Source organism: Pristis pectinata, chromosome 17, assembly GCF_009764475.1.
Source record: "Pristis pectinata isolate sPriPec2 chromosome 17, sPriPec2.1.pri, whole genome shotgun sequence".
In the NCBI taxonomy this organism is placed as follows: Eukaryota; Metazoa; Chordata; class Chondrichthyes; order Rhinopristiformes; family Pristidae; genus Pristis; species Pristis pectinata.
The window spans coordinates 43,224,827-43,249,294 of record NC_067421.1 but is presented as its reverse complement, the minus strand read 5'-3'; the positions used below and the strand labels follow the sequence as shown (position 1 = coordinate 43,249,294).

At 55.2% G+C, this 24,468-nt stretch overlaps 1 protein-coding gene across 1 annotated transcript in view; it reads right to left on the bottom strand.

Moving 5' to 3' along the window:
• Positions 1 to 24,468, bottom strand: part of rimbp2b (RIMS binding protein 2b) — a 100,313-nt gene that overhangs the window by 43,971 nt on the left and 31,874 nt on the right. Inside the window, 4 exon segments of the mRNA XM_052031816.1 lie at positions 47 to 97; positions 1,089 to 1,193; positions 3,442 to 3,564; positions 5,469 to 5,558. Coding sequence (XP_051887776.1) covers positions 47 to 97; positions 1,089 to 1,190 — 153 coding nt within the window. The 5' untranslated portion in view covers positions 1,191 to 1,193; positions 3,442 to 3,564; positions 5,469 to 5,558.

The following is a 24,468-nucleotide window of genomic DNA, read 5'->3' as shown; positions in this document are numbered from 1 at the left end:
GCGCAGACACCTGCCGCCAGCGATGGCCTGGCTCTCATTCACTCACCTCTAGCAGCTGGACAGCTCCCTCATGCTCCCTCTTCACTTCTATCTGAGCCTGAAGCAGAACAGGTGAAAAAACAGCATTTGAGGAGGTGTTAGCGTTGAGGTAACCCGTGCGTTACAGCAGGGCCGTCTCACTGCCAGCCGTCTCACTGCAGGAGGCCACACCCCGCGCCCCCACCCCCCCATCACATCTCTGTACTCCAGAGACTCCCATAGATTGCTGGTCGGGAGAGGGCTGAGTGATAGAGCGAGTCCCAGCGGATCAGGGAGAGGTGGCGAGGGGACTGGCCTGACCACTGGCCTCTGCAGAGGTCGCATCCAGGAACGCGGGAAGGGATCCCGCAGGAAGCAGTCGCCGAAAGTAACAGCATGGACGGCGGCATCTTGTGCCGTGGGCCAGCTACCGCGGGGCAGGAGGGAGTGTGGCAGGCCCGCTGCTGGGGCAGGAGGGAGTGTGGCAGGCCCACTGCTGGGGCAGGAGGGAGTGTGGCAGGCCCACTGCTGGGGCAGGAGGGATTGAGGGGAATTGACGTGGCAGAGAGAGGAGAGGTTGTCTGGGGGGCAATTCTGGAGCTCAGGGCCAGCATTGGAGGCATGGCCCCAGAGAGGGTGGGAATCGGGAATGATCAAAGGGCGGGGATTGTAGGAGTGGGGACATCTTGAGGTTTTGGAGATAGATGAAAATAGGGAGGTTGTAGGGGCCGGAGAGGTTGCAGAGGGAGAGGTGTAGGGGCCGGAGGGGTTACAGAGAGAAAGGTGTAGGGGCCAAGGGGGTTTCAGAGGGAGACGTGTAGGGGCCGGAGGTGTTACAGAGGGAGGGGCTGGAGGGGGTTACAGAGACGGTGAGGGATGTAGGGGCCGGAGGGGGTTACAGCGACGGGGAGGGGTGAGGGGCGGCTGTGGCCCCTTGTCATGTGGGGTATCGCTGGTATTTGTCCAGAACCGGTTGGCTGAGCCGCTGTGTCTCCTCATCCCCCTGAGGAGGGGGCCCACACCTGGGAGAAGCACCCATGGGTGCTGAGCTGCTGAGTGTTGCCCCTCACCTTCTGCAGGACTCGGATCTCCTGCTGCTTGGTGCTGAGGATCCCCAAGGCCTCCACATACTCCAGCTCCAACCGTTGACTCCGGACAGCAGCTTCTCTCATGTGCTGCAAGAGAAGGTCACGGCATCAGTAATGGCTGCACCCGGTGTCACGGAAATGCAGCAGGGACTACCACCCCAACCCCTGGACACAGGCAGCAAACCCATGGAATGAGCAGGTCTGCCCCATGACAGTCCACAATCCCCACACATTCTCCATGCCGGGAGAAAGGCAACGTCGACACTTCCTCCCCTCCCGCCAACACTGCTCCACCTGCCCAGTTCCTCCAGCAGACCATGCGTTACCTTCTGGTCCCCTCTGTACCTCTTACCCTGTACCCTGAACCTCTGCCCTCTGGTCTTAGACACCTCTGGTATGGGGAGAAGTTTCTCGCTATCTACTCATAATTGTCCACCCCTCAGGTCCCCCCTCAGCCTCCTTCGATCCAAGGAAAACAAACCCGGCCTCTCCCCACAACTGAGCTGCTCCATCCTGGTGAATCCCCTCCCCAACACTGCAGCATAGAGACCAGAACAGTGCACAGTACTCCGGCTGAGGTTTGTCCACCGTTTTATAAAGTTGTTTCATGACACTTGGCTTGGTGGAGCAGCTTGTAGAGTCCCTGCCTCACAGCCCAGAAACCCAGGTTCTATCTTTTCTTTCTTTTTCAATCTTTTTATTAGTTTTCAAATTAATACAGATTAATATATAACATCAATGTTCGTACACGTAATACAAAGAGATCTGGAGAACAATCATGGCACAGATAATCATAGAGAACAATAAAGTATAAAAAAAATCTGTAGATCCAACGATCTGTTAGTGAATGAATATAATAGAAAAGAAAGGTAAGAAAATGATTTATTATTCAATATAAAAGAAAGAAAGAAATCCCCAAAACAATAAGAAAGCTTATAAACAGTATATCAAACCAAACTAAGCTAAGGAAAAAAAATTTTTTTAAAAAACAAACAGGAAAAAGAGACTGGACTGAAATTTCTCAGCAGAAACAGAGCAATATTACATCGTCAACTCTGTTCCTCTAAGTTGAAAGGTGATTACAAGGGGATCTACATCATGTGAAAATATTGAATAAATGGACTCCAAACTTCCTCAAATTTAAGCGAAGGATCAACAGCACCACTCCTAATTTTTTCCCAAGTTTAAACATGATATAGTTTGAGAGGAGACCCGGGTTCGGTCCCAACCTCCGATGCTGTCTGTGTGGAGTTTGCACGCTCTCCCTGTGACCACGTGGGTTTCCCCCGGGTGCTCCGGTTTCCTCCCACATCCCAAAGATGTGGAGGTTGGTAGGTTAATTGATCACTGTAAGTTTCCCCTGGGCTCTGGGTGAGGGGAAGAATTTGAGGGAGTTGATGAAATGGGATTAACATCGGAGTAATGCCAATGGGTGCTTCATGGTCAGCAGGGGCTCTGGGCCAAAGGGCCTGCTGTATCTCTCTGTGACCTCCTGCTCTCATACCCGATGGCCCAACAATCCCGTCACCACCCTCTCTACCAGTGGACTGTGCTGCAGGGGGGCGTCAGTGGGCGATCTGTACAAACCTGGGGCAAGGCAAAGCAGGCCAGGGTGGGGGCTGAGGGTGGCATCAGCTCCCTCACCCAACGGCTTCCTGTGGGATCACGTGACCCCTGGGGTGGGCAGGCCGGAGGAACCCCGGCGTAGCCATGGAAACCATACTTCTCTCAGGCGGGAGGAGGCCCGATTACAAACGTCAGTGTTGTGGATGACGCCCAGCGACCAGGGTCACTGCTGAATATTCCAGCACCGGATCAACTCTGCGCGACCATGCTAGTGCAGGATGGAGAGCAGGATTTGTGGTTCTGTGGACCAGCGTTTCCAGAGGACACGGCCTGCCCACCCCAGCGGTCAGAGGGATAAGCCTCTCTCTGCAAACAGTCCACAGTGACCGCTGGCCTCAGAGGGGTTCCCAGCCCTGGATCTCAGGGCCCTGACTCTGCCTGGTCACTGGGAGGTGCAGTCAGGTGTCTCTGACTGATTCTCAGCATCAGGCTCCCTGGGACCACCCCTTATCCTGAGATCCCCAGTTCCAGACTCCCAGCTGGCAGCAGTCTCTGGGCCCCCACCCCGTGCACCCCTCACTGAAGCTGCCCCTCCCTCTGAGCTCCAGCCTCACTCATCACTCTTCACAGGACGTCTCCCAGACCCCCACACCGCACTGACCCTCCGAGGCCGCCGGTCACCAGCGTCGTGTAGTAGCAGCAGTGCTCGGTGCCCAGCTCTGGTTCCTGTACGTACAGGTGACACGGGGCCTTGGAACCTGCTGCTCACCTTCAGAACCTGCTCCAGGTTCTCCAGCTTGGCTTGGATCTTCTCCCTCTTCTTCACAGCCACATCCCGCTCCACAGTCACCACAGTCAGCGCCTCTTCAAGATCAACGTCCCCTGGGTTCACCTGAAGGAACGGCAAACTGCATTATATCTCACTGCACAGGACAAGGCCATTGGGCCCGTCGAGTCTGTGCCATCTCACAAAGCAATCCCAGTCCCCTCGAACGTTCCCTGTAACTGACTCTCCTCACATTCACATCAACTCCCCCCAGACTCTATCCCTGGGGACGGGGTATCCGGAGCACCCAGGGGAAATCCACGCGGTCACAGGGAGAACATGCAAAACTGCACACAGACAGCGCCAGAGGTCGGGATCGAACCTGGGTCTGTGGAGCTGAGGCAGAAACACTACCTGCTGCGCCACTGTGCCCCCCGATCCCTGCGACTCTCACAGGGGGGTCGGCAAGTAAACTCTGAGACTGAGGTACTGAGGCCAGTTCAGGGGGGAGGGTTTAAGGAGCATCGGAGAAGGGGGAATTTGAGGGAGGGGTTCCCGGAGCCCAGGCTGAAGGAATGGTTAAAGCCAGGGCCACAACGGGGGGAGCACAGCGATCCCTGGGGACTGAGGGCTGGAGGAGACCATGGACGGGGGCTGATGTGACTGGGCAGGGTAACTCGGAGCCCCTGAGGTACTGGGGTCAGGAGAGTGAGCACAGGGTGATGGGGGGGGGGGGGGTGCAGGCACGAGGGTTGGGACATGTCCACCCACCGGTTGGAGGTCCCAGGGGTGGAGGGAGCCGGCGGCCCACAGTCTGCCCGAATATTCCAGGATCAGAGGGTTCCGGCAGTGGGAGAGGGGGTGGGGCAGGGCAGGGGGCAGGGCAGGGGGGGTGGAGTCAGGCAATGCCCCAGAGGTGGGAATGGGTGAACTGGGTGATTGATGGACATGGGGCAGGACCTTAGCACACCAAACACGTCACAAACCACAGCCCCCAACCCTGTGGGGCTAGGACAGGAAGACCGAGATGGGCCAAACAGTCTCCCTCAGCTGGTTTTCAAGAAAATACAAAATCAGCCAAAAGCAAATGAGGAAAGCGAGTGATTTTTGTCACGTTTCTAATCTGGCTTTGTACCTAACTGTGCGAGCTGAGGTGTGGATTGGGAGAGGTTCTTGTGGGCCGATTGGTCGCTACCCAGTAAACTGTCCTTTCAAAACAGCTGGAACATAAACTTTCACTCAGCACCCCCGAGAATAGGCAGACACTGCGGCTCACCGTTAACCCCTTCAGCTCTAGGTGACTGCCTGCTGTTGAGTGATGCATGGTGTGACAGACCACAGCCATTCAGCTCATCCTCCCTGTGCTAGCCCTTTGGTGGAGCTCTCCAGCCACTCCCCCTGCCCTCAGATCAGTGAGGGGGGCTCCAGGACGCGTACAGAATATAGGGAACCGTACAATGCCAGTGAGGTCACAGCAGGAGAACAGTGTACAACTGACCTGGAGAGAGTGCAGAGGGGGTTTCCGACTGGATAAGATACAAGGAAAGATTGGAGAGGCTGAGACAGAGGAGGCCGAGGGAGACGAGAGGTGTGTAAACTGATGAGGGGCCAGGAGAGAGTCAACAGGGAGGATCGTTTCTCCCTGCAGTTGGTCAAACCCAGAGGCAGAGACAGAGACAGAGTGATTAATTCTGTGCTGTAGTACTCTTGGACTCCAATGGAAGGACTAGAGGTGAAGGATTTTCCCCCAGCAGGTGGTGGGGGGGGGGGGTCTAGAACTCACTGCCTGAGGGTGGGAGAGGCAGAGAACCTCCCCAGACTGAAACAGGACTGGCTGTGACCTGCAGGGTTACAGATCCAGTGTAGGAGGTGGAGTTGGGTGGGAGATCTTCCAACAGTCGACAGGATGGCCTCATTCTGCCTCAACTCTCAGAGGAGGGGATGTTGAAGGCCGGTAAATGAGTGCTCCCTCACTGGGCGCTCTCCCCCTCTCCCAGTCCCTCTGCTGCCCCCTTGTACGTGTGGAATACCTGTTCATAACGGGGCTTCGTCCGAGGAAGGTGGGGAGCATGCGGACACCAGTCAGACTTTTCCTGAGGAATTCCTTTCAGCTCATTCTCCTGAGGGAGGGAAAAACGTAAAGAGGCAGTGAGGGCGATGAAGCAAACCGTGGATTCACTGCTGCCCTGAACTCTCTGCCCCACACTGCTCTTTCAGTGCAAGGGCTGAAGCCCTTCCCCTTCCTCCAAACCCAGCAGCGGTGGGGGGGTCACCAGACTTTGCGAAGGGGGTGGGTTTGACAGGCAGGGAGGTCCTGCTCCGGGTGTGCAGGGTGCTGGTGGAGGACTGCTGTAGAGACGGTCTCCACATTTACAGAGACGTGCTTGCACTGGAAGCAGATCAAAGAAAGTCCAATGTGTTGACTCGTGAGCAAAGAGGTCGTGTTGGGGGAGGTTGTGCAGACTGGGGCTGCACGCACTGGGCGTTAGGTAACCCCTCTGACGTGGGACGATCAGGCCACCTGGAATCCAGAGCACGTTCTCAGGACGAGGGGTCAGGCAGTTAGGATTAGCCTTGGAGTAGCGAGGGAGCGGCGGGCCGTGGGAGGGGCGGTGGTGAGGGAGCTCCCACAGTGGGAGGGGCGGTGGTGAGGGAGCTCCCACAGTGGGAGGGGCGGTGGTGAGGGAGCTCCCATACTGTGGGAGGGGCGGTGGTGAGGGAGCTCCCACAGTGGGAGGGGCGGTGGTGAGGGAGCTCCCACACTGTGGGAGGGGACGTCACAGCCCTGGCTGTTGATGTGACCACTGAGTGATGCCACACTGCGAACCCGTCACTGTCCACGTCAATACCAAAAATATTCAACGAGCAGCCACTGTGGGATCTTACTATTCACAACTCTTCACCCTGCTCCCCACAGAGAGTTTGGTGGGTTTTGGGGGCAGTGCTTCACCAGACTTCTGAAGGTTGTGACGAGTGGTTGTTTGAAGACATGTCTGGTTCATCCACTGAATCTAATCAAACCAAGCTGCTCAGCTGAGCGAGCAGGTCCCCTGTTCACTGAGTGAATTCCCTTTAACCGCTTTACAAATCTAACGAAAGGGCTTGCAGTTTCTTGGACGATGCTTGAATTAGACAATAATCAGTAATTCAGCCAGGGCACCAGTGGAACCTGCTTTGCTGAACTAATTGAAACACATTTCATTTCCGCTTGTGCCTGAAGACGGAATTATTTTCAAAAATCACAAACACAGAATAACAGCTGGTGCGTTAACCCTTGACCAGCCGTGCTGGTGTGTTGCACAGCCATCTCTCATCCCTCTGAATCACTGCTGGTGTTGGGGCAGAAACGGAAACCCACCGTTTCTCAGTCACTGAGTGCTGCTCTGTCAATGAAACACTAAACTGAGACTGCCTATGCTCTCAGTTGCAGAGAAAGATCCCAAGCAGTGTGTTGAAGAGCTGGCAAATTCTGGTCAATGTTTAACACTAACCAGCAGGTTACCTGGTTGTGGTTATAACTCCCAGTGTCCGAGGTTACAGCACTAACAACCTGAGCAGCACTCCAGGACTACGGAATTCCATGTAATCCCAGAGACTAATTTCTATCTCAGATTCCTGCGCGGGTGTCAACGGGAGGTGTGGATTCTGTCTTCCCCTTTGTAATTCCCAAAATACAAACAGTGCCCTTTGCAAACTCCCTGGAGGGTGAAGGATAGGGTGTGGAACACTGTGTTTAGAACCTGTTCGCAGATATTCCCTGTACCCTTGGTGGTTTCATCCACTGGGAGGTGGTCATGGGTCAGGTCTGCCCTGGACTGACACAGCCTACCTCCTCGATGGGTTACATCACAGGGTGCCAACTGGTCAGTCAGGGTAACAGTGGACTGGAGTCACATATAAACCAGTTTGGACAAGGGCAGTCTGATGGAACAGAGGGACTTGGCTTGGCGTTGGTCACTTGTGGGATGGGAGTATTTTTATTTCTCCATTCATGGGGGTGAATGTCTCTGCAACTTGTCCCATCCCCAATGTTGTTGGTCAGGAGTCACCTATTGACCAGTGGCCCGGTGAACTGGGCTAGTAATCCAGAGGCCCCAACGTGTCCAGAGGCCAAGTTCAAAAGACATCACGGCAACCGGGTTAGTAATCTGGAATGTGCACAACACCTACGTTAGGATGATGATCACATGCCCATGGATTGTGTAACGGGCTACCTGGCTCACTAATCCCCTCAGGGGGGAATCTGTCCTCCCCGACCCAACCCCCACCCAGTCAGGGTGTATGTGATTCCTGACCCACCACTGACTCTGAAGTGGCCTAACAATTCACTCCACTGTACCATTAACTCTGCAGGCAGCTCACCACCACCTTGGAGGGCAACTAGCGGTGGACAATAAATGCTGGCCTCACCCTCAGCAGGAATAAATAAATTCTTTCCCCGAAGGACATTATTGAGGCAGATGGGCTTTTATAACAACTCAGACCGTTCACAGTCGCTGTTACTGAGCACAGGTCTAACTCCAGGTTCACCTAATTACCTGGTGCCACAGTGGAATCTGAACCAATGCCCCTGGATCAATGATCCGGAAGTGTCTGCCAGTCCTGTGACTTAACCCCTACACCGCTGGACCCTAAGGCCAGCGTGTGTGAGGAAGGCAGATCCCTTTCTCAGAAGACATCTCCCAGAAGACATTTTTCAGAAGTTTTGGTGAGGGTTAATGATGTTCAGCTCCAGGTTTATTCAATGACTGGAGTTTAAATTCCCAGCAGTAGGTGTGGGGATTCAAACTCTTGTCCTTGGCTAGCCGGCCAGTAACTCCCCCAGCCTGCACTGTTCCCTCTTAACACACAGGCAACGTGTGGTCCTAATCATGTTTCCATGGACTCTGTTCACTTATTTTAAGAGATATTGGATTTACACCTGGTCCTGCCCCAGACATTTAATTGCCCAGTGAGCCCTCACTGACTGCACAGCTTTCAGGTCAACACAATGGCTCTGAAAGTGGAGTATTTTTTTTAAAGGCACAAGAACGATATGAGACATCTGTAAAAGTTTCCTCCATCAGTGGAGGCAACACCGTCCATCAGTGACAACTGCACCTGGGTCTGAGTTGTTTTAAAAGCCATTTTAAAGCAGGTTCTCAAAAGCATGGGTCTAGAGACTCAGTCAAACGTTGATGAGCCCATTTCAACTGTCAGCATCACTGCAGCAAACACCTCTTCGAAATTGCAAGGTACAATAGTGACCCCGTGAAACGTTGCCCAAGGGTAGAAGCTGTCCGAGTGCGCGAGGCTCACGCTGAGTGCACAGGCTGGAGCACAACCCAAAACAAGATCCGGCCTTTCCGAGAACCACTGCAAGTTCCACCGCCTCAGAGATTAGCTTCACGTCAGAAAGTCCTTCCAACCCGGTAGATAACACAATTGGAAGTGTTGCGAGAAAGTCACGGCCAACAAGACAGATAAACTGCTTGCCAGATGGAGGGAGGGCAGTGAATTAACTTCCCGTCCTGTTCCATGTGTGAGCAATAGCCCTAGGCAATTAATGATGTCAGTTCTCACCGAGTGGTGGCAATGTTTAACCCTCAGTGCGACGGAGAGAGTGGGTGACCTTCTAAAGCACAGGCAGTGTGTGGCCCTAATCATGTTTCCATAGATTTATTCACTTGTTTTAGGAGACATTGGATTAAAACCTGGTCCTGCCCCAGACAAGTTTAAGTGTCCAGTAAGCCCTCACTGACTGCACAGCTTTCAGGTCAACACAAGGGCACGAGAACGAAACAAGTCACTTGTAAAAGTCTCCTCCATGGCTGGACAATGTCCATCGGTGACACCTGTTCCAGGTCTGGTGGGAGTGCTACCATGGCCAAGTAACTCAGCCACATTCTGGTGATTTGATGCAGGTCAACGTTCAGCTTCTCCTGACACTTCCATTCCACTGGTTTCAACACGAGCCCTCCGAGACCACTGGGAGGACCACCAAAGCAAAAACTCCCTCTCCTACTTGCGGTGTGGGAGCTGACGCTGACGGGAGAGACGGCTGGCCAACTGACCACAGAGGATGAGCATCAATGGGCCTCTTTCTGGCTGTAACGAGTGGTGTGGCTCAGAGATTGATGCTGGGAACGCAATGTTGTGAACACAAATTTGTGGAAATGACTGGGATAAAGGCACCAACACTATGGCTGCACCAACATTTACTGACGGCACAAAGCTTGGTAGGGAAGTGAGCGGCGAAGTAGTCACGAGGAGGCTATCTAGGGACAGGGATAGGTTTCGTAAGTGGGTAAAGATCTGGCCAAGGTAGTCAGAATCAGAATCAGGTTTATTATCACTGACTTATACGATGTGAAATCTGTTGTTTTGTGGCAGCAGTACAGTGCAAGGCATTAAATTACTATAAATTACAAAAATAAATAAATAGTGCAAAAAAAAAGGAATAACGAGGTAGTGTTCATGGGTTCATGGACCGTTCAGGAATCTGATGGCGGAGGGGAAGAAGCTGTTCCTGAAACACTGAGTGTGGGTCTTCAGGCTCCATACAGGAGTATGTGGGAAAATGTGAAATTGTCCATTTTGGCAAGAAATAGAAAAAGCAAATTACTTAACTGGTGAAAGATTGCAGAGTTCTGAAATGTGGAGAGATCTGGGTGTCCGAGTTCATGATTCACAAAATACAGGTAGCAGGTGTAATTAGGAAAGCTAATGGCATTACTGGGATGTTTAAATACAAAGTAAGGAGGGTGTGCTTCAGTTACAGAGACCACGTCTGAAGTACTGTGGGCAGGACGGGCTCCTTATCTCAGGAAGGATGTTAGTGCAGAGAAGGTTACATAAGACGATTACACAAAATTTATTGACCTGTCAATGCTCATCAGGACCACGGCTGATCCTCTACATCAGCACCGTCCCTGTACCTCTCAATTCCTTTGACGTGCTATTGATGTCAGTTTGGAATGAATTCAACCACCAAGCTTCTGAGGGAGAGAATTCCATAGGTTCACCGCCCTCCAGCTGAAGAAACTTTTCATCTCATTCCCAAGTGGTCTATCCTTTGTTCTGAGACTTGTCACTCGGTCCCTGTGCCCTTTAAGAATTTGATAATTTCCATGAAATCTCCAATCTACAGAGTGCAATCTCGGTCAACACAACCCCTCCTCACACGTCAGACCTGCCATCCCAAGAACACTCTCTCTGTGGTGAGTACACCCACTCTTAGGTAAGGCAGCTGAAACCGTGCACACGTTGTCCTCGGCTGCAGCTTCACCAAGGCCTGACAGACCAGACTAATACCTGGAACAGGTGGGTTGTCTTATGTGGAAAGGAGGGGCAGGCTGGTCTTGTGTCCCAGGGTCCTGAAGGGCCTCAACAGTCTGGGTATGGAGGGGTCTTGTGAGACCATCTGAATTCGGAATCTTTTGAAATAAGGGTGAGGCAAAGTGGTTTATTTTCTCAGGATTGAGAGTTTGGGATTCTCTTCCTCGTTGGAGAACTTTAGTTATGGGGAGCGGTTGGGAATGCTGGGCCTGTTTTCCCTGGAGCGAAGGAGGCATAGATAGGGCAAGTAGAACCTTTTTCCTATGGTGGGAGTATCAAGAGGGCATGGGTTTAAGGTCTGAGGGAGGAGTTTTTATGGAGGTTTGAGGGGAAAGTTTTTGTTTACAGAGAGAGTGATTGAACTCACTGCCAGAAGTGGTGCTGGAATCACACATAGTCGCTACATCTTCAGAGGCATTTAGCAGACACTGAAACAGGCGAGGTGTAGAACAATACAGACAGTGTGGGCAAATGGGATCAGTGTAGGTGGGCAAAAAGGTCAGCATGGATGTGTTGGGCCGAAGGGCCTGTCTCTGTGCTGTATGGCTCCGGGACTCTGTGGAAGGGCCGTGGAAGGAGAGTCTTTGCATATTTTAAGGCAGAGGGAGGTAGATTCTTGATGAGCGAGGGGGTGAAAGGTTATTGGGGGAGGTGGGATCATGGAGTTAACCTTACAGTGAAATCAGCTGATGGGGGAGCAGGTGCTTCTAATCTGTGTGTGTGAGAGAGAGCGAGGGAGAGAAAGAGAGAGAGAATGTGTGTGAGTGTGCCAGAAAGTGTGCCAGTGTGTGTGTGTATTTACTCTTGATCCTGGATACAGCCACAGGAGATGGGATGGAAGGATTTGCCAGTGGGAGGGGTGGAAGGAGGTTGGGGGTTGTGTGGGGCAGGATCACCTGCACAGGGCAGAGGGACAAGTGGCCTGTTGGGGGGCTGTATATACAATAAACCAGAGCAAGATGGACCCGTGAGACCTGCAGAGACTGACTGAGCCCAACCTTCAGCACAGGAAGGGTGGAAGGCCGTTAACAGAGCCAAGCCTGGGCACCAGGTGGCAGACAGTTAACGTTAGTCAGCCCAAGCTGCTGGTTAACCCCACATTGTCCCTCACTTCCTCATCAGGCAGGGTAGGTGAGGAAGCCATCAGCTCCCCCCCGCCTGCCCCACACGTTTAGGGGCTGGTGCAGGGTAGCAGCATTGGGAGAGGTCAGCAGAACAGGCACAAGGGGCTGAAGGGCCTGTTGTTTTGGAGTTTAATCTGAATGTTGGTGAATATCATTTGTCCTAAACTTGCACAGGAGCAGGGGGGTGGGGGCCCATGCATTCACCCCTCCATATCATGCCATGGCTTCACCTGAAGGGTCCCGAGCTCCAGAACTCCCCCCTTGCTTTGTCCACACTGGGAGCAATGGACCACAGTCTGCAGATGCTGGAAATCCAACATGGGAATGGAAAATGCTGGAAACACTCAGCGGATCAGGCAGCGCCGTGAGGGAGGGAAACAGGGTCAACATTTCAGGTGTTGGTATGTGTAACCCCCTCCCATCCCCCTGACAGCAGGTAAACCCAGGGACGGGGCTTAACCAGCTGTTCCCGGGGGTGGGGCTTAACCAGCTCAGCGCTCCCGGGGGCAGGGCCTGTCTGCTTCACTGAGAGGATTCACCAGCCAGGGTGGGATGTCCCTGGAGACCCCCGCAGTGACAACTGCTGCAAGCAGACACCTGTGGAATTCCCATCTGTGGAAGATCAGGCCATTGGCAACAGAACAGGAGACCATTCGGCCCTGCTTCACCATCCTGTCCACCCCAGATCCTCTTTCACCTGGGAGCCACCAACATGACCAGTGACGGCACACCCTCCACCTGACCTGCAGCCAACACGGAGCCCGACATGGGCATGGAGCCGGAGCCCGACGTGGGCATGGAGCCGGAGCCCGACGTGGGCATGGAGCCGGAGCCCGACGTGGGCATGGAGCCGGAGCCCGACGTGGGCATGGAGCCGGAGCCCGACGTGGGCATGGAGCCGGAGCCCGACGTGGGCATGGAGCCGGAGCCCGACGTGGGCATGGAGCCGGAGCCCGACGTGGGCATGGAGCCGGAGCCCGACGTGGGCATGGAGCCGGAGCTCGACGTGGGCATGGAGCCGGAGCCCGACGTGGGCATGGAGCCGGAGCCTTCCCGTTTAAACAGCTGCTCCGTCACACTCCAGAGTGCGTGCAGCAGGAGCAGGTGTGACCACAGGACACACCCACAGCCCAACACTCCCAATGCAGCAACATCAACTCTGTCTCCACAAAACAAGGCCTCCAGAAGACAAAAGTACAACTCACTCAGGCTATATTTAGACAGATATAAATGAGTTTAATTACACTCAGTGCACCAACAGCACTGTCACACGTACAGTTTACTGTGAAAAACCTCCACTGATCTCAACCTTGGGCACAGGGAGATTGTCTCCAGAAAGTTATTTTTATCTGAGGAGCTAGGTATTTTGTAAATCTCTTCCAGGCTTATTCCAGGACACAGCCGCCTCACACAACAGTCAGGGCTGAACACAACTCACACTAACCTGACGCAGAGAAACGCCAGGGATGGGTGGCGAGGAGTCCCCCACGGGAACTGGGGGGGGGGGGGGGGGGGGGTCAGCTGAAGGAGCTTCCCAGAAGAAAGAGCATCAGGAATGGGATGGGGGCTGGGAGGGAGGGATGAGGGATGGGGGAGGGATGAGGGATGAGGGATGAGGGATGGGGAGGGATGAGGGATGAGGGATGGGGAGGGATGAGGGATGGGATGAGGGATGAGGGATGGGGAGGGATGAGGGATGGGGGAGGGATGGGGGAGGGATGAGGGATGAGGGATGAGGGATGGGATGAGGGATGAGGGATGGGATGAGGGATGAGGGATGGGGAGGGATGAGGGATGGGGGAGGGATGGGGGAGGGATGAGGGATGGGGGAGGGATGGGGGAGGGATGGGGAGGGATGGGGAGGGATGGGGAGGGATGAGGGATGGGGAGGGATGGGGAGGGATGGGGGAGGGATGAGGGAGGGATGAGGGATGGGGAGGGATGAGGGATGGGGGAGGGATGAGGGATGGGGAGGGATGGGGGAGGGATGAGGGATGGGGAGGGATGGGGGAGGGATGAGGGATGGGGGAGGGATGAGGGATGGGGGAGGGATGAGGGATGAGGGATGGGGGAGGGATGGGGGAGGGATGGGGGATGGGGGAGGGATGGGGGATGGGGGAGGGATGGGGGAGGGATGAGGGATGGGGGAGGGATGAGGGATGAGGGATGGGGGAGGGATGGGGGAGGGATGGGGGATGGGGGAGGGATGGGGGATGGGGGAGGGATGGGGGAGGGATGGGGGATGGGGGAGGGATGAGGGATGGGGGAGGGATGGGGGAGGGATGGGGGAGGGATGGGGGAGGGATGAGGGAGGGATGAGGGATGGGGAGGGATGGGGGAGGGATGGGGGAGGGATGGGGGAGGGATGGGGGAGGGATGGGGGAGGGATGGGGGAGGGATGAGGGATGGGGAGGGATGGGGGAGGGATGAGGGATGAGGGATGGGGGAGGGATGGGGAGGGATGGGGGATGGGGGAGGGATGGGGGATGGGGAGGGATGGGGGAGGGATGGGGGATGGGGGAGGGATGAGGGATGGGGGAGGGATGGGGGAGGGATGGAGGAGGGATGGGGGAGGGATGGGGGAGGGATGGGGGATGGGGAGGGATGGGGGAGGGATGAGGGATGGGGGAGGGATGAGGGATGAGGGATGGGGGAGGGATGAGGGAGGGATGAGGGATGGGGAGGGATGGGGGAGGGATGGGGGAGGGATGGGGGAGGGATGGGGGAGGGATGAGGGAGGGATGAGGGAGGGATGGGGAGGGATGGGGGAGGGATGGGGGAGGGATGGGGGAGGGATGGGGGAGGGATGGGGAGGGATGGGGGATGGGGAGGGATGGGGGAGGGATGAGGGATGGGGGAGGGATGAGGGATGAGGGATGGGGGAGGGATGAGGGATGAGGGATGGGGGAGGGATGAGGGATGGGGAGGGATGGGGGAGGGATGAGGGATGAGGGATGGGGGAGGGATGGGGGAGGGATGAGGGATGGGGGAGGGATGAGGGATGAGGGATGGGGGAGGGATGAGGGATGAGGGATGGGGGAGGGATGAGGGATGGGGAGGGATGGGGGAGGGATGAGGGATGAGGGATGGGGGAGGGATGAGGGATGGGGGAGGGATGAGGGATGAGGGATGGGGAGGGATGAGGGATGAGGGATGGGGGAGGGATGAGGGATGAGGGATGGGGGAGGGATGAGGGATGAGGGATGGGGGAGGGATGAGGGATGAGGGATGGGGCAGGGGGGGAGGGAGGGTGGGATGTGGGATGAGAGAGGGAGGGATGGGGGATGGGGGATAGGGGCTGGGGGTGAGGGAAGGAGGGGGCAAGTTTACACCTCTCAGCAGCAAACCGTCACAGGAATACTCTACCCCGAGCCCACAGGGTAACAAGCACCGCACGACCTGCGTTTGTGTAGCACCCGCCCCACAGGTTCAGACACTTTCAGCAGTGCAGTCACTGATTCATACAGTAAGTACAGCAGTTGGGTTGCACATAGAAAGATCCCACAAAGAACACTTAATGGCCACTATAAATTGTCCCAGTGTGCAGGCGAGGGGCAGATAATGGGAGAAGGTGACAGGAATGTGGGGAGAATTTGTTACAGGAAAAATTAGTGGGGGGGAGGGGGGAGTAGGATTGCTCTGTGAGCTGGCATAGGTTCGATGGGCCAAATGGCCTTCAATGTTGTCAGGAACAGTAAGGACCAGGGCACCAGTCTTAGTGACAGCACAGGAGCTGAAGACCATTCTGCCCATCGAAGCTGTGTCAGCTGTTGGAAGATTCCCATCACACTCATTGCCAACCCCCCCCCCCCCCACTACACCGACCCACCTTCGGGATGAGGGAGGGAACCAGGCGCTCCCTCAGCACCGCCCCTCCCGCGGCGCGGCGCTCCCTCGCCGTAGACGGACCGGGACGTGTCCCCTCCCGCCCCCGGCCCGTGGGCTCCGTTCCCCGGCTCAGCCCGGCTCCACCTACCGGGGTCCGGACGGTCGCTCTCTCCGCGCTCCCGGGCGGGGCCGCGCCGCTCCCGCGGGCTCGGGCTCGCCCCCGGCCCCCGGGCTCGCCCCCGCCCCCGGCCCCGGCCCCGTCAGTCACCGAGCCACAGGCCGCGGCTGCTCGCGTCTCCGCCGCTCGCCCGGCCTCACACGGCGGAGGTGGGAGGCGCGGCCCCGCCCACCTCCCGGCTGGTCCCTCACCCCCCCCCCCCCACCGGGGTCCCGGGGACTGACCCCCCCCCCACCGGGGTCCCGGGGACTGACCCCCCCTCCCCCCACCGGGGTCCCGGGGACTGACCCCCCTCCCCCACCGGGGACTGACCCCCCCCACCGGGGTCCCGGAGACTGACCCCCCCCCCCCACCACCGGGGTCCCGGGGACTGACACCCCCCCACCGGGGACTGACCCCCCCCACCACCGGGGACTGACCCCCCCCTCCCACCACCGGGGTCCCGGGGACTGACCCCCCTCCCCCACCGGGGACTGACCCCCCCCACCGCCGGGGTCCCGGGGAATGACCCCCCCCCACCGGGGACTGACTCCCCCCCCCCCCGCACCGGGGTCCCGGGGACTGACCCCCTCCCCACCACCGGGGTCCCGGGGACTGACCCCCCCCCCCCACCACCGGAGACTGACTCCCTACCCCCCCGCACCGGGGTCCCGGGGACAGACCCCCCCCCCCCACCACCGGGGTCCCGGGGACTGACCCCCCTCCCCCACCGGGACTGACCCCTCCCCCCCACCAGGGTCCCGGGCACTGACCCCTCCCCCGATCCTGACTGGTCACTCATCCCCTCCCGATTGGGGTCCTGGGAACTGACCCCCCCCCCCCGCCAATTGGGGTTCCAGGGACCGCGACCCCCCCCCCCCCCGCCCCCAATCGTGGTTCCAGGGACTGACCCTCCACCCCTGATCGGGGTGTCTCAGTCACCAGAACCCTCACACCTCCCCCCCAATCTGGTGCCCCTTCCTCCCACCCCGACCCCCTCTCCACATCTGTATGTTGCCTGGGCAGCAGCTGGTGGGGGGTGGGGGGGGGGGGGGAGGCCAATAAACCAGGAATAAAGGGATCTGCAGCCTGCTGGGTCAGGATCAGACCCCACACACCGGAGCTCAGTGAACTCCCAGATCCTGTCCCCAATTTTCCACGACAATATGACAACCCAGGATGTTACCCAGGGAAGGGACATCTGCAGGACGCAGAAACTGAAACTGAGGGTGTAAACCTGTTTGGGCATTTAGAGGTCAAGGAGGAGGTAGTGTTCGGTCTCCTAAACAGTATTAAGGTGGATGTCCCCGGGGCCCGATGGGATATACCCCAGGTTACTGAGGGAGGCGAGAGAGGAAATTGCTGGGGCCTCGACCAGTATCTTTGTGTCCTCTCTGACCACGGGTGAGGTCTCGGAGGACTGGCAAGTGGCTAATGTTGTTCCTCTATTTAAGAAAGGAACAGGGGAAAATCCGGGGAACTATAGACTGGTGAGTCTCACGTCAGTTGTAGAGAAATTGCTGGAGAAAATTCTTAGAGATTGGATATACAAGTGTCTGGAATCCAATGGTTTGATTAGGGAAAGCCAGCATAGCTTTGCGCAGGGCAGGTCGTGTCTTACTAACCTGGTTGAGTTTTTTGACAAGGTGATGAGAGAGACTGATGAAGGTAGAGCTGTGGATGTCATCTATATGGACTTCATTAAGGCATTTGACAAGGTCCCACATAATAGGTTAATCAAGAAAGTTCGGATGCATGGGATCAGTGGAGAATTGGCTGTGTGGATCCAGACTGGCTTACCCATAGAAGACAGAGGGTGGTGGTTGAAGGGACTTAATCAGGCTGGAGGCCTGTGAGTAGTGGTATTCTGCAGGGATCTGTATTGGGAGCTCTGCTGTTTGTGATGTACATAAATGAGCTGGATGAGTATGTTTAATGGATGGGTTGGTAAGTTTGTAGACGATACCAAGATTGGTGGAGTTGTGAATAGTGTAGAAGACTGGCGATGGGTACAGTGTGATATAGAACAGTTGCAGATGTGGGCAGAGAAATGGCAGATGGAGTTTAACCCAGATAAATATGAGGTGTTGCACCTTGGTAGGACTAATGTCAAGAGGCAGTACACTCTTAAGGGCAAGACCCTTAACAGTGTTGAAGAGCAGAGAGACCTTGGGGTGCAAGTCCATGGCTCATTGAAAGTGGCTACACAGGTACATAGGGTGGTTAAGGCAGCTTATGGAATGCTTGCTTTCATTAATCGGGGTACTGAGTACAGGAGTCAAGAAGTTATGATGCATCTCTATAGAACTCTGGTTAGGCTGCATTTAGAATATTGCGTGCAATTCTGGTCACCTCACTATAGGAAGGATGTCGAGGCTTTAGAGAGGGTGCAGAGGAGGTTTACTGGAATGTTGCCTGGATTAGAGGGCATGTGCTATCAGGAGAGGCTAGACAAACTTGGGCTCTTTTCTCTGGAGTGGCAGAGGCTGAGGGGTGATCTGTTGGAAGTGTATAAAATGATGAGAGGCATAGCAATATCTTCTTCCCATTATTGAGCGATCCAATACCAGAGGGCATGCATTTAAGGTGAGGGGGGTAGGTTCAGAACAGATGTGAGGGGTAGGTTTTTTTTTACTGAGAATGGAATGTGTTGCCTGATAGGGTGGTGGAGGCAAACTCATTGGGGGCTTTTAAGAGGGGCTTGGATGGACACATGAATGAGAGGAAAATGGGATATGGGCATTCTGTAGGTAGGAGGGATCAGCTATGTCGGCACAACATTGTGCACCGAAGAGCCTGTTCTGTGCTGTACTGTTCTATGTTCTATGACAGCCATACACATCGTTGCCCCGGACTCCACATTTGTGCTTGGGTCGTAGTCCCACCCCCGACACTTTGAAACGCAGGGAGGGGGTGTTATAGCCCTGAGGTGGGAAGTACTCGGCCAAACACATTCCATGAGCTCACCTCAGTCTCAGCTCCACTTCCCAGCCTGTCCCCATGACCCGTGACCCCCCTCCGACACCAAACATCCCTCATGGGGAGACTGTCCCTTCTGTATACCCCATCCCATCCCCCACAATAAGGCTGATGACCCATTCACCTTCCGAACTACTGCTGCCCCTGGGGTTGATGCCCGAGGGCACCATCTCAGTGTACAGTGGGGAACCTCACCTTTCCCCAAATATACTCCATCTGTCCAAATCCCTCAGTACACTGAATCCATCTCACAGCAGGTGTCCCCAGCTACCTTCGCAGTTCTCCACAAGGTCCTGCACCAATATTTAACCAACGCCACAGAAATGGTTTATCTTGTCACTATTTGTGGGATCCTGCTGTGCACAGCTCCCACATTGCAACACTAACACCACCAAACGTCCACATTGGCTGTCGTGCTCTGGGACATCCGGTGGTGTGAGTGGGGCTGGAAAACACACCCATCTCTTCTTCCCAATCCAGCACCAGGACTGGTGGAAAATGCTGCCTGTCAAACAAAAGGGCAGGGCTCCTGAAGGATGTTGCTATAGAAACAACAAAGCATCATCAAAATGTGGGGAAAGTTGGAATTGAGGGCAGTTTGTGGGTCCGGGCAGCGGCAATCAGTGAGGGACGTGCTTCTCCTTCCAACAGCTCCGAGATCGCTCATCAGCTTCCTGCAGCTGGGAATTCACCAAACGTTAACTGATTGTGGCACAAACTCCACAGCAGAACTAAGTAAACACTTGATGTAACATCAGGGAAGATCTCTCCTGCCTTCACATAGCCACCAGGAATCTGTAACACCATGGGAAATACAAACATAACAAAGGAGCAGGTCACACAGCTCCCTCATTCAATGCCACAGATAACCTCTGCCCCAGTAATCTCTCACACCTTGTTCACCAACAATCTCACAGCCTTTGGAGAGCAGTCCCGAGGACTCACCTTCAGAGAAGGTTCTGCCTCATCTGTCTTAAACAGGCGACCCCTTTATGAACAGTTCTGGATTCCCCCACAAGGGAACACATGGTCTCTGCACCCACCCCGTCAACATCTCAGCATCTTAGTTCCCTCTCAGCCTTCTAAACTCCAGCAGGTACCAGCCCAGCCTGTCCAACCTTTCCTCCAAGGACAACCCAATCATTCCAGAATCAGTCTGGAAACCTCTGAACTGTTTCCATGGCATTAACATCCTTCCTGAAACAAGGAGCCCAATCCTGTACTGCAGACGTGATCTCGCGTGTGCTCTAGAATTGAAGCATGACCTCCTACTTTGCATTCAGTTCCCCTCACAATAAGCAGTAACGTTCTGTCAGTTTTCCTAATTACCCCCTGTACATTCTAGCCCTTTGTGAAGCATACACCAGGACACCCAGATCTTCCTGCATCTTGTGGTCCTGCAGTCTCTCACCATTTCAATAATATATCCACTTTTCTTTATTTTTCCTGTCCAAATTGGACATTGTTGGATTTTCCCACATTATACTCCACCTACTATCTCTTTGTCCATCCTTTAACCCCTCCCTATCGCTTTGTGGACTTTTCCTGTCCCCTTCACCACATCTCACCAACCATTAGTCAGCATGTTCAGCAGCCATACCTTTGGTGTTTTTGTCCAACTCTTGTACAAAGTTTAAGAACCCTGAAGTCCCGCACCATTCGGTTCGTGAACCAACCTGCACAACCCTGATCACTACCCCGGTAACAGCAACACTATCACCACTACCCCGGTAACAGCAACACTATCACCACTACCCCAGTAACAGCAACACTATCACCACTACCCCAGTAACAGCAACACTATCACCACTACCCCGGTAACAGCAACACTATCACCACTACCCCAGTAACAGCAACACTATCACCACTACCCCAGTAACAGCAACACTATCACCACTACCCCGGTAACAGCAACACTATCACCACTACCCCAGTAACAGCAACACTATCACCACTACCCCGGTAACAGCAACACTATCACCACTACCCCAGTAACAGCAACACTATCACCACTTTACACTTCAATGGAATTTGATCTTTTTGTTCTAATCGTGTTCTTTCTTGTATAATTTATGTTTTTCTTGTGAATGTTGCGTCTCCAATGCTATGTGCCCGTAACACTGCTGCTAGTAAGTTTTTCAATGCGCCTGTGCACACATGGACTTGTGCATCTGACAATAGACTCAACTTGACGAAGTTGGGGTGCTGGCACCAATCGATGTGGCACGCCTCTGGTTAAATCCTGCCAGCCAGAGAAAGCCCCATTAATGGCTGCGCTCCGTTTCCTGTGAGCCAGTCATTCTCTCCGTGCCAATATATTGCCATCAGCTGGTACTGTGGTGTGGCCCATTCCTTCTGCATCTCTCAGTACAACATCCACCACTTTCCCTCATCCACAGCACTCTCTACAGAGCTTGGGAAACATGACTTCCCTTTCACATCACCACAATGACTTTGCCTGTTTACCGTGAATTTTTCCGGGTGCCTGTTATAACATCTCTGATAACAGCTTCCAGCATTTCACTCTGCCGTTTGTAATGAAGAGGCCATTTAGCCCCTAACGTGCCCAAGGCTGCTCTTACCCCAGCTCCCTCCACTTCTGTCCCTGGGAGGTCACTGACCTGAAACACGAGCCCCGTGTCTCTCCCCATGGAAAGCCCCAACCAGCAGTGATATTCCTTTCATTCTTCCCAGTAAAACTCTCAGCTCTCAACTTGCCAAGGCACACGGTGTACGGACCAAGTGCTGGGAAATAGGATGTGTAGCTTGATGGTTAGCGCTGGGCCGAAGGGCCTGTGCCGTACGACTCTGTGACTTCATGAACAGAGCCCACTGCCTCCTGCAACATTCGTACCAGGCTGTGGGGGGAGAAATGTTTCGCATTTTCAGGCATCAACTGACTCTCCCACCAGCGATGGTTCACCTCCCTCCACGTTGATTCCTTTAATCACTGAGGGTGCATTCCGGGAGCTGTGTGTGGAACATGAGGAACTGAGCAGTGATTCTCAGTTCCAGGCAGTGGGGCACCCCAGACCCACACACGGGACCCTTGGAACGGTGTGGGAGGGGCAGTACTGAGGGAGTGTCAACACTGTGGGAGGGGCAGTACTGAAGGAGGGTCACACTGTGGGAGGGGTGGTGCAGAGGGAGGGTCACACTGTGGGAGGGGCTCCCTTTGAGAGATGCCCTTAAACTGAGTCTGTCTCGACCCACATGTGGGAGTCCCCCAGGACTATTCTCCTCAGCTCCTCCACCAAACTTTGCTCATTGTGGGATCTTCCCCTGCTGTGTTTCCTGGGTTTCTGGCACATCCAAGAATTGAAAGCTGCCGACAGAAGACTCCTTCCGCACGGATCGGAGCCTGTCTGCTGCGGACAGTAACCAAGAGACCACACCACACAACCCACTCACGGGGCAGTCACTCCACCAGCCCGTCTGCCCTGGATTTACCCACCGCTGCCCCTCCCACACACACTTCGGCTGCCTCACGCACCCACCCCATGCACACTGAAGTGTCTGCAGCCTGGCAAGTGCAATCACACCACTGAACACCCTACACCCTGCCCTGACCGACATGGTACAGCCCGAACACCCTACACCCTGCCCTGACTGACACAGTACAGCCTGAACACCCTACACCCCTCCCTGACTGACACAGTACTGCGCGAACACCCTACACCCCGCCCTGACTGACACAGTACATAGCCTGAACACCCTACACCCCGCCCTGACTGACACAGTACTGCGCGAACACCCTACACCCCGCCCTGACACGGTACACAGCCTGAACACCCTACACCCCCCCCTGACTGACACAGTATACACACACACACACTCACCAAGGTACATCCATGGAGGAGCAGGTCAGAAATAGATGAATCTTTAATCTTCAGTAGCCAACTCTGACGTCAGTGTGACTCAGTGGAAGAGGAACATTGGTCCCTTGGGTCAAATCGCGAGGCACCTCGCTCACTCCCTCACCTCACCCAGACGTTAGCAGCAACACCTCTGGGCAATTACTGGCACACTCAGTTATCTGCATTAACCAATAGGGTCTGAACAAAGACTTGACTTAAAGTGCAGAGCAATGCTCCAGAGTAATTACTCAACAGATGAGCAGGCATTAGGGAGACTTTAAGTAATTTCAGTAAGAGTCAGAGATTGGCTGCAGGTAAAACCAGTCCTGGGAGGGTCACTAAGGGAGGGGCGGTTCTGAGGGAGGGTCACACTGTGGGAGGGGCAGTACTGAGGGTGCCTGGCAGTTCAAAGATGAAAGGCCACTGGTATAAGCCTCCGGCAGTTCAGCAGCTCATTGCCCAATCTCCCGCTCCCACTGGCAGACTCTGTGCACTTCACAGCTGATTCCCCCAGAGGCGAAGGGTTAAATTCCCTGGGGTTTGTGGGTAATGGGAGATGTTCCAGTTCATTGCAGAGGCAGTGTTTACCTCTCTGCGGCTGTGGGAGTGTGGCACAGATACACTGTCCACCATTCCAGATGTTACACCCTGTGATAGACCTACCATTCACCCCCTCCCTGAATCTGCCTGCAGCCCGCTGAGACCCCACTCCGAGTGCACTAGTCCCTGGGAAATTTCCCACATTGGTGGTTAGATGCCCCTCCCACAGTGAGACGCTCCCTCACCACCACCCCTCCCACTGCAGGAGTGCTGCACTGCTGTTGGTGCTCTGCTCTGCACTGGAGGTGTGGGCATGGATTCTGCCCACAGTGAGTGTGTGGGTTGTGGAAGAGTCCCTGATGTGGCTCGTGAACAAGGCTCCACTGCAGCCTGCTGTAGGCTGCAGCTGCTAGGATGCGATGAGATGTGACAGACCAGAGCTTCAGGACGTTGTTACATAAACTCTGTCATCACTCGACCATTGTACACACCAAGGACAGGCTGCCTGAAATCTCAGCACACGTCACCCCCACACCGGCTCTCCACAGCACTATCACATTACCATCATTTCTAGTTCACCAAAAGTGAAAAGTTACCCGGCCCCACCCCCAAATAAAACCTCACCCCACCACGTTAACAATCGGGGAGGTGTCTAAAACACCACCTCCCCCCACCACTGACACACAATGGCTGCAGTTACCACCTGGACTTCTCCGACAGCTCCTCCCAAACCCATCACACCCCTCCCACCCAGGGCAGCAAGCAGGGGGGGGGGGCACCACCTGCAGCTTCCCCTCCACCTCACTCAGAAATATCTCGCCGTTCCTTCACCGTCACTGGGTCCAAACCCTGGAACCCCCTCCCCACCAGTACCATGGGACCCCCTTCACCAGAGGGGCTGCAGTGGTTCAAGGTGGCTCAGCCCCACTCCCCCCCCCCCCCCCAGGGGCAGTCAGGGATGGGCAATACGTGCTTGCCCCGCAGGTGATGTTCAGATCCTGAGGCTCTGGGAGCCCTGGCCACTGGATCCCACGCTGGGAAGGACCGGATCTGCTGGCAGAAGGAATGTGTGACATCACAAATCCCATGTCCTTAACACAGTCACCTTCGAGTTGACAGAACCCCCGCCTGGTTCACACACACACGTCCTCTGTGGGAAGCAAGGTGCTCTCCTTCCCCACTCTGGGCCCACATGTGGCTCCAGTCACAAACCAACTCCTAAATGCCC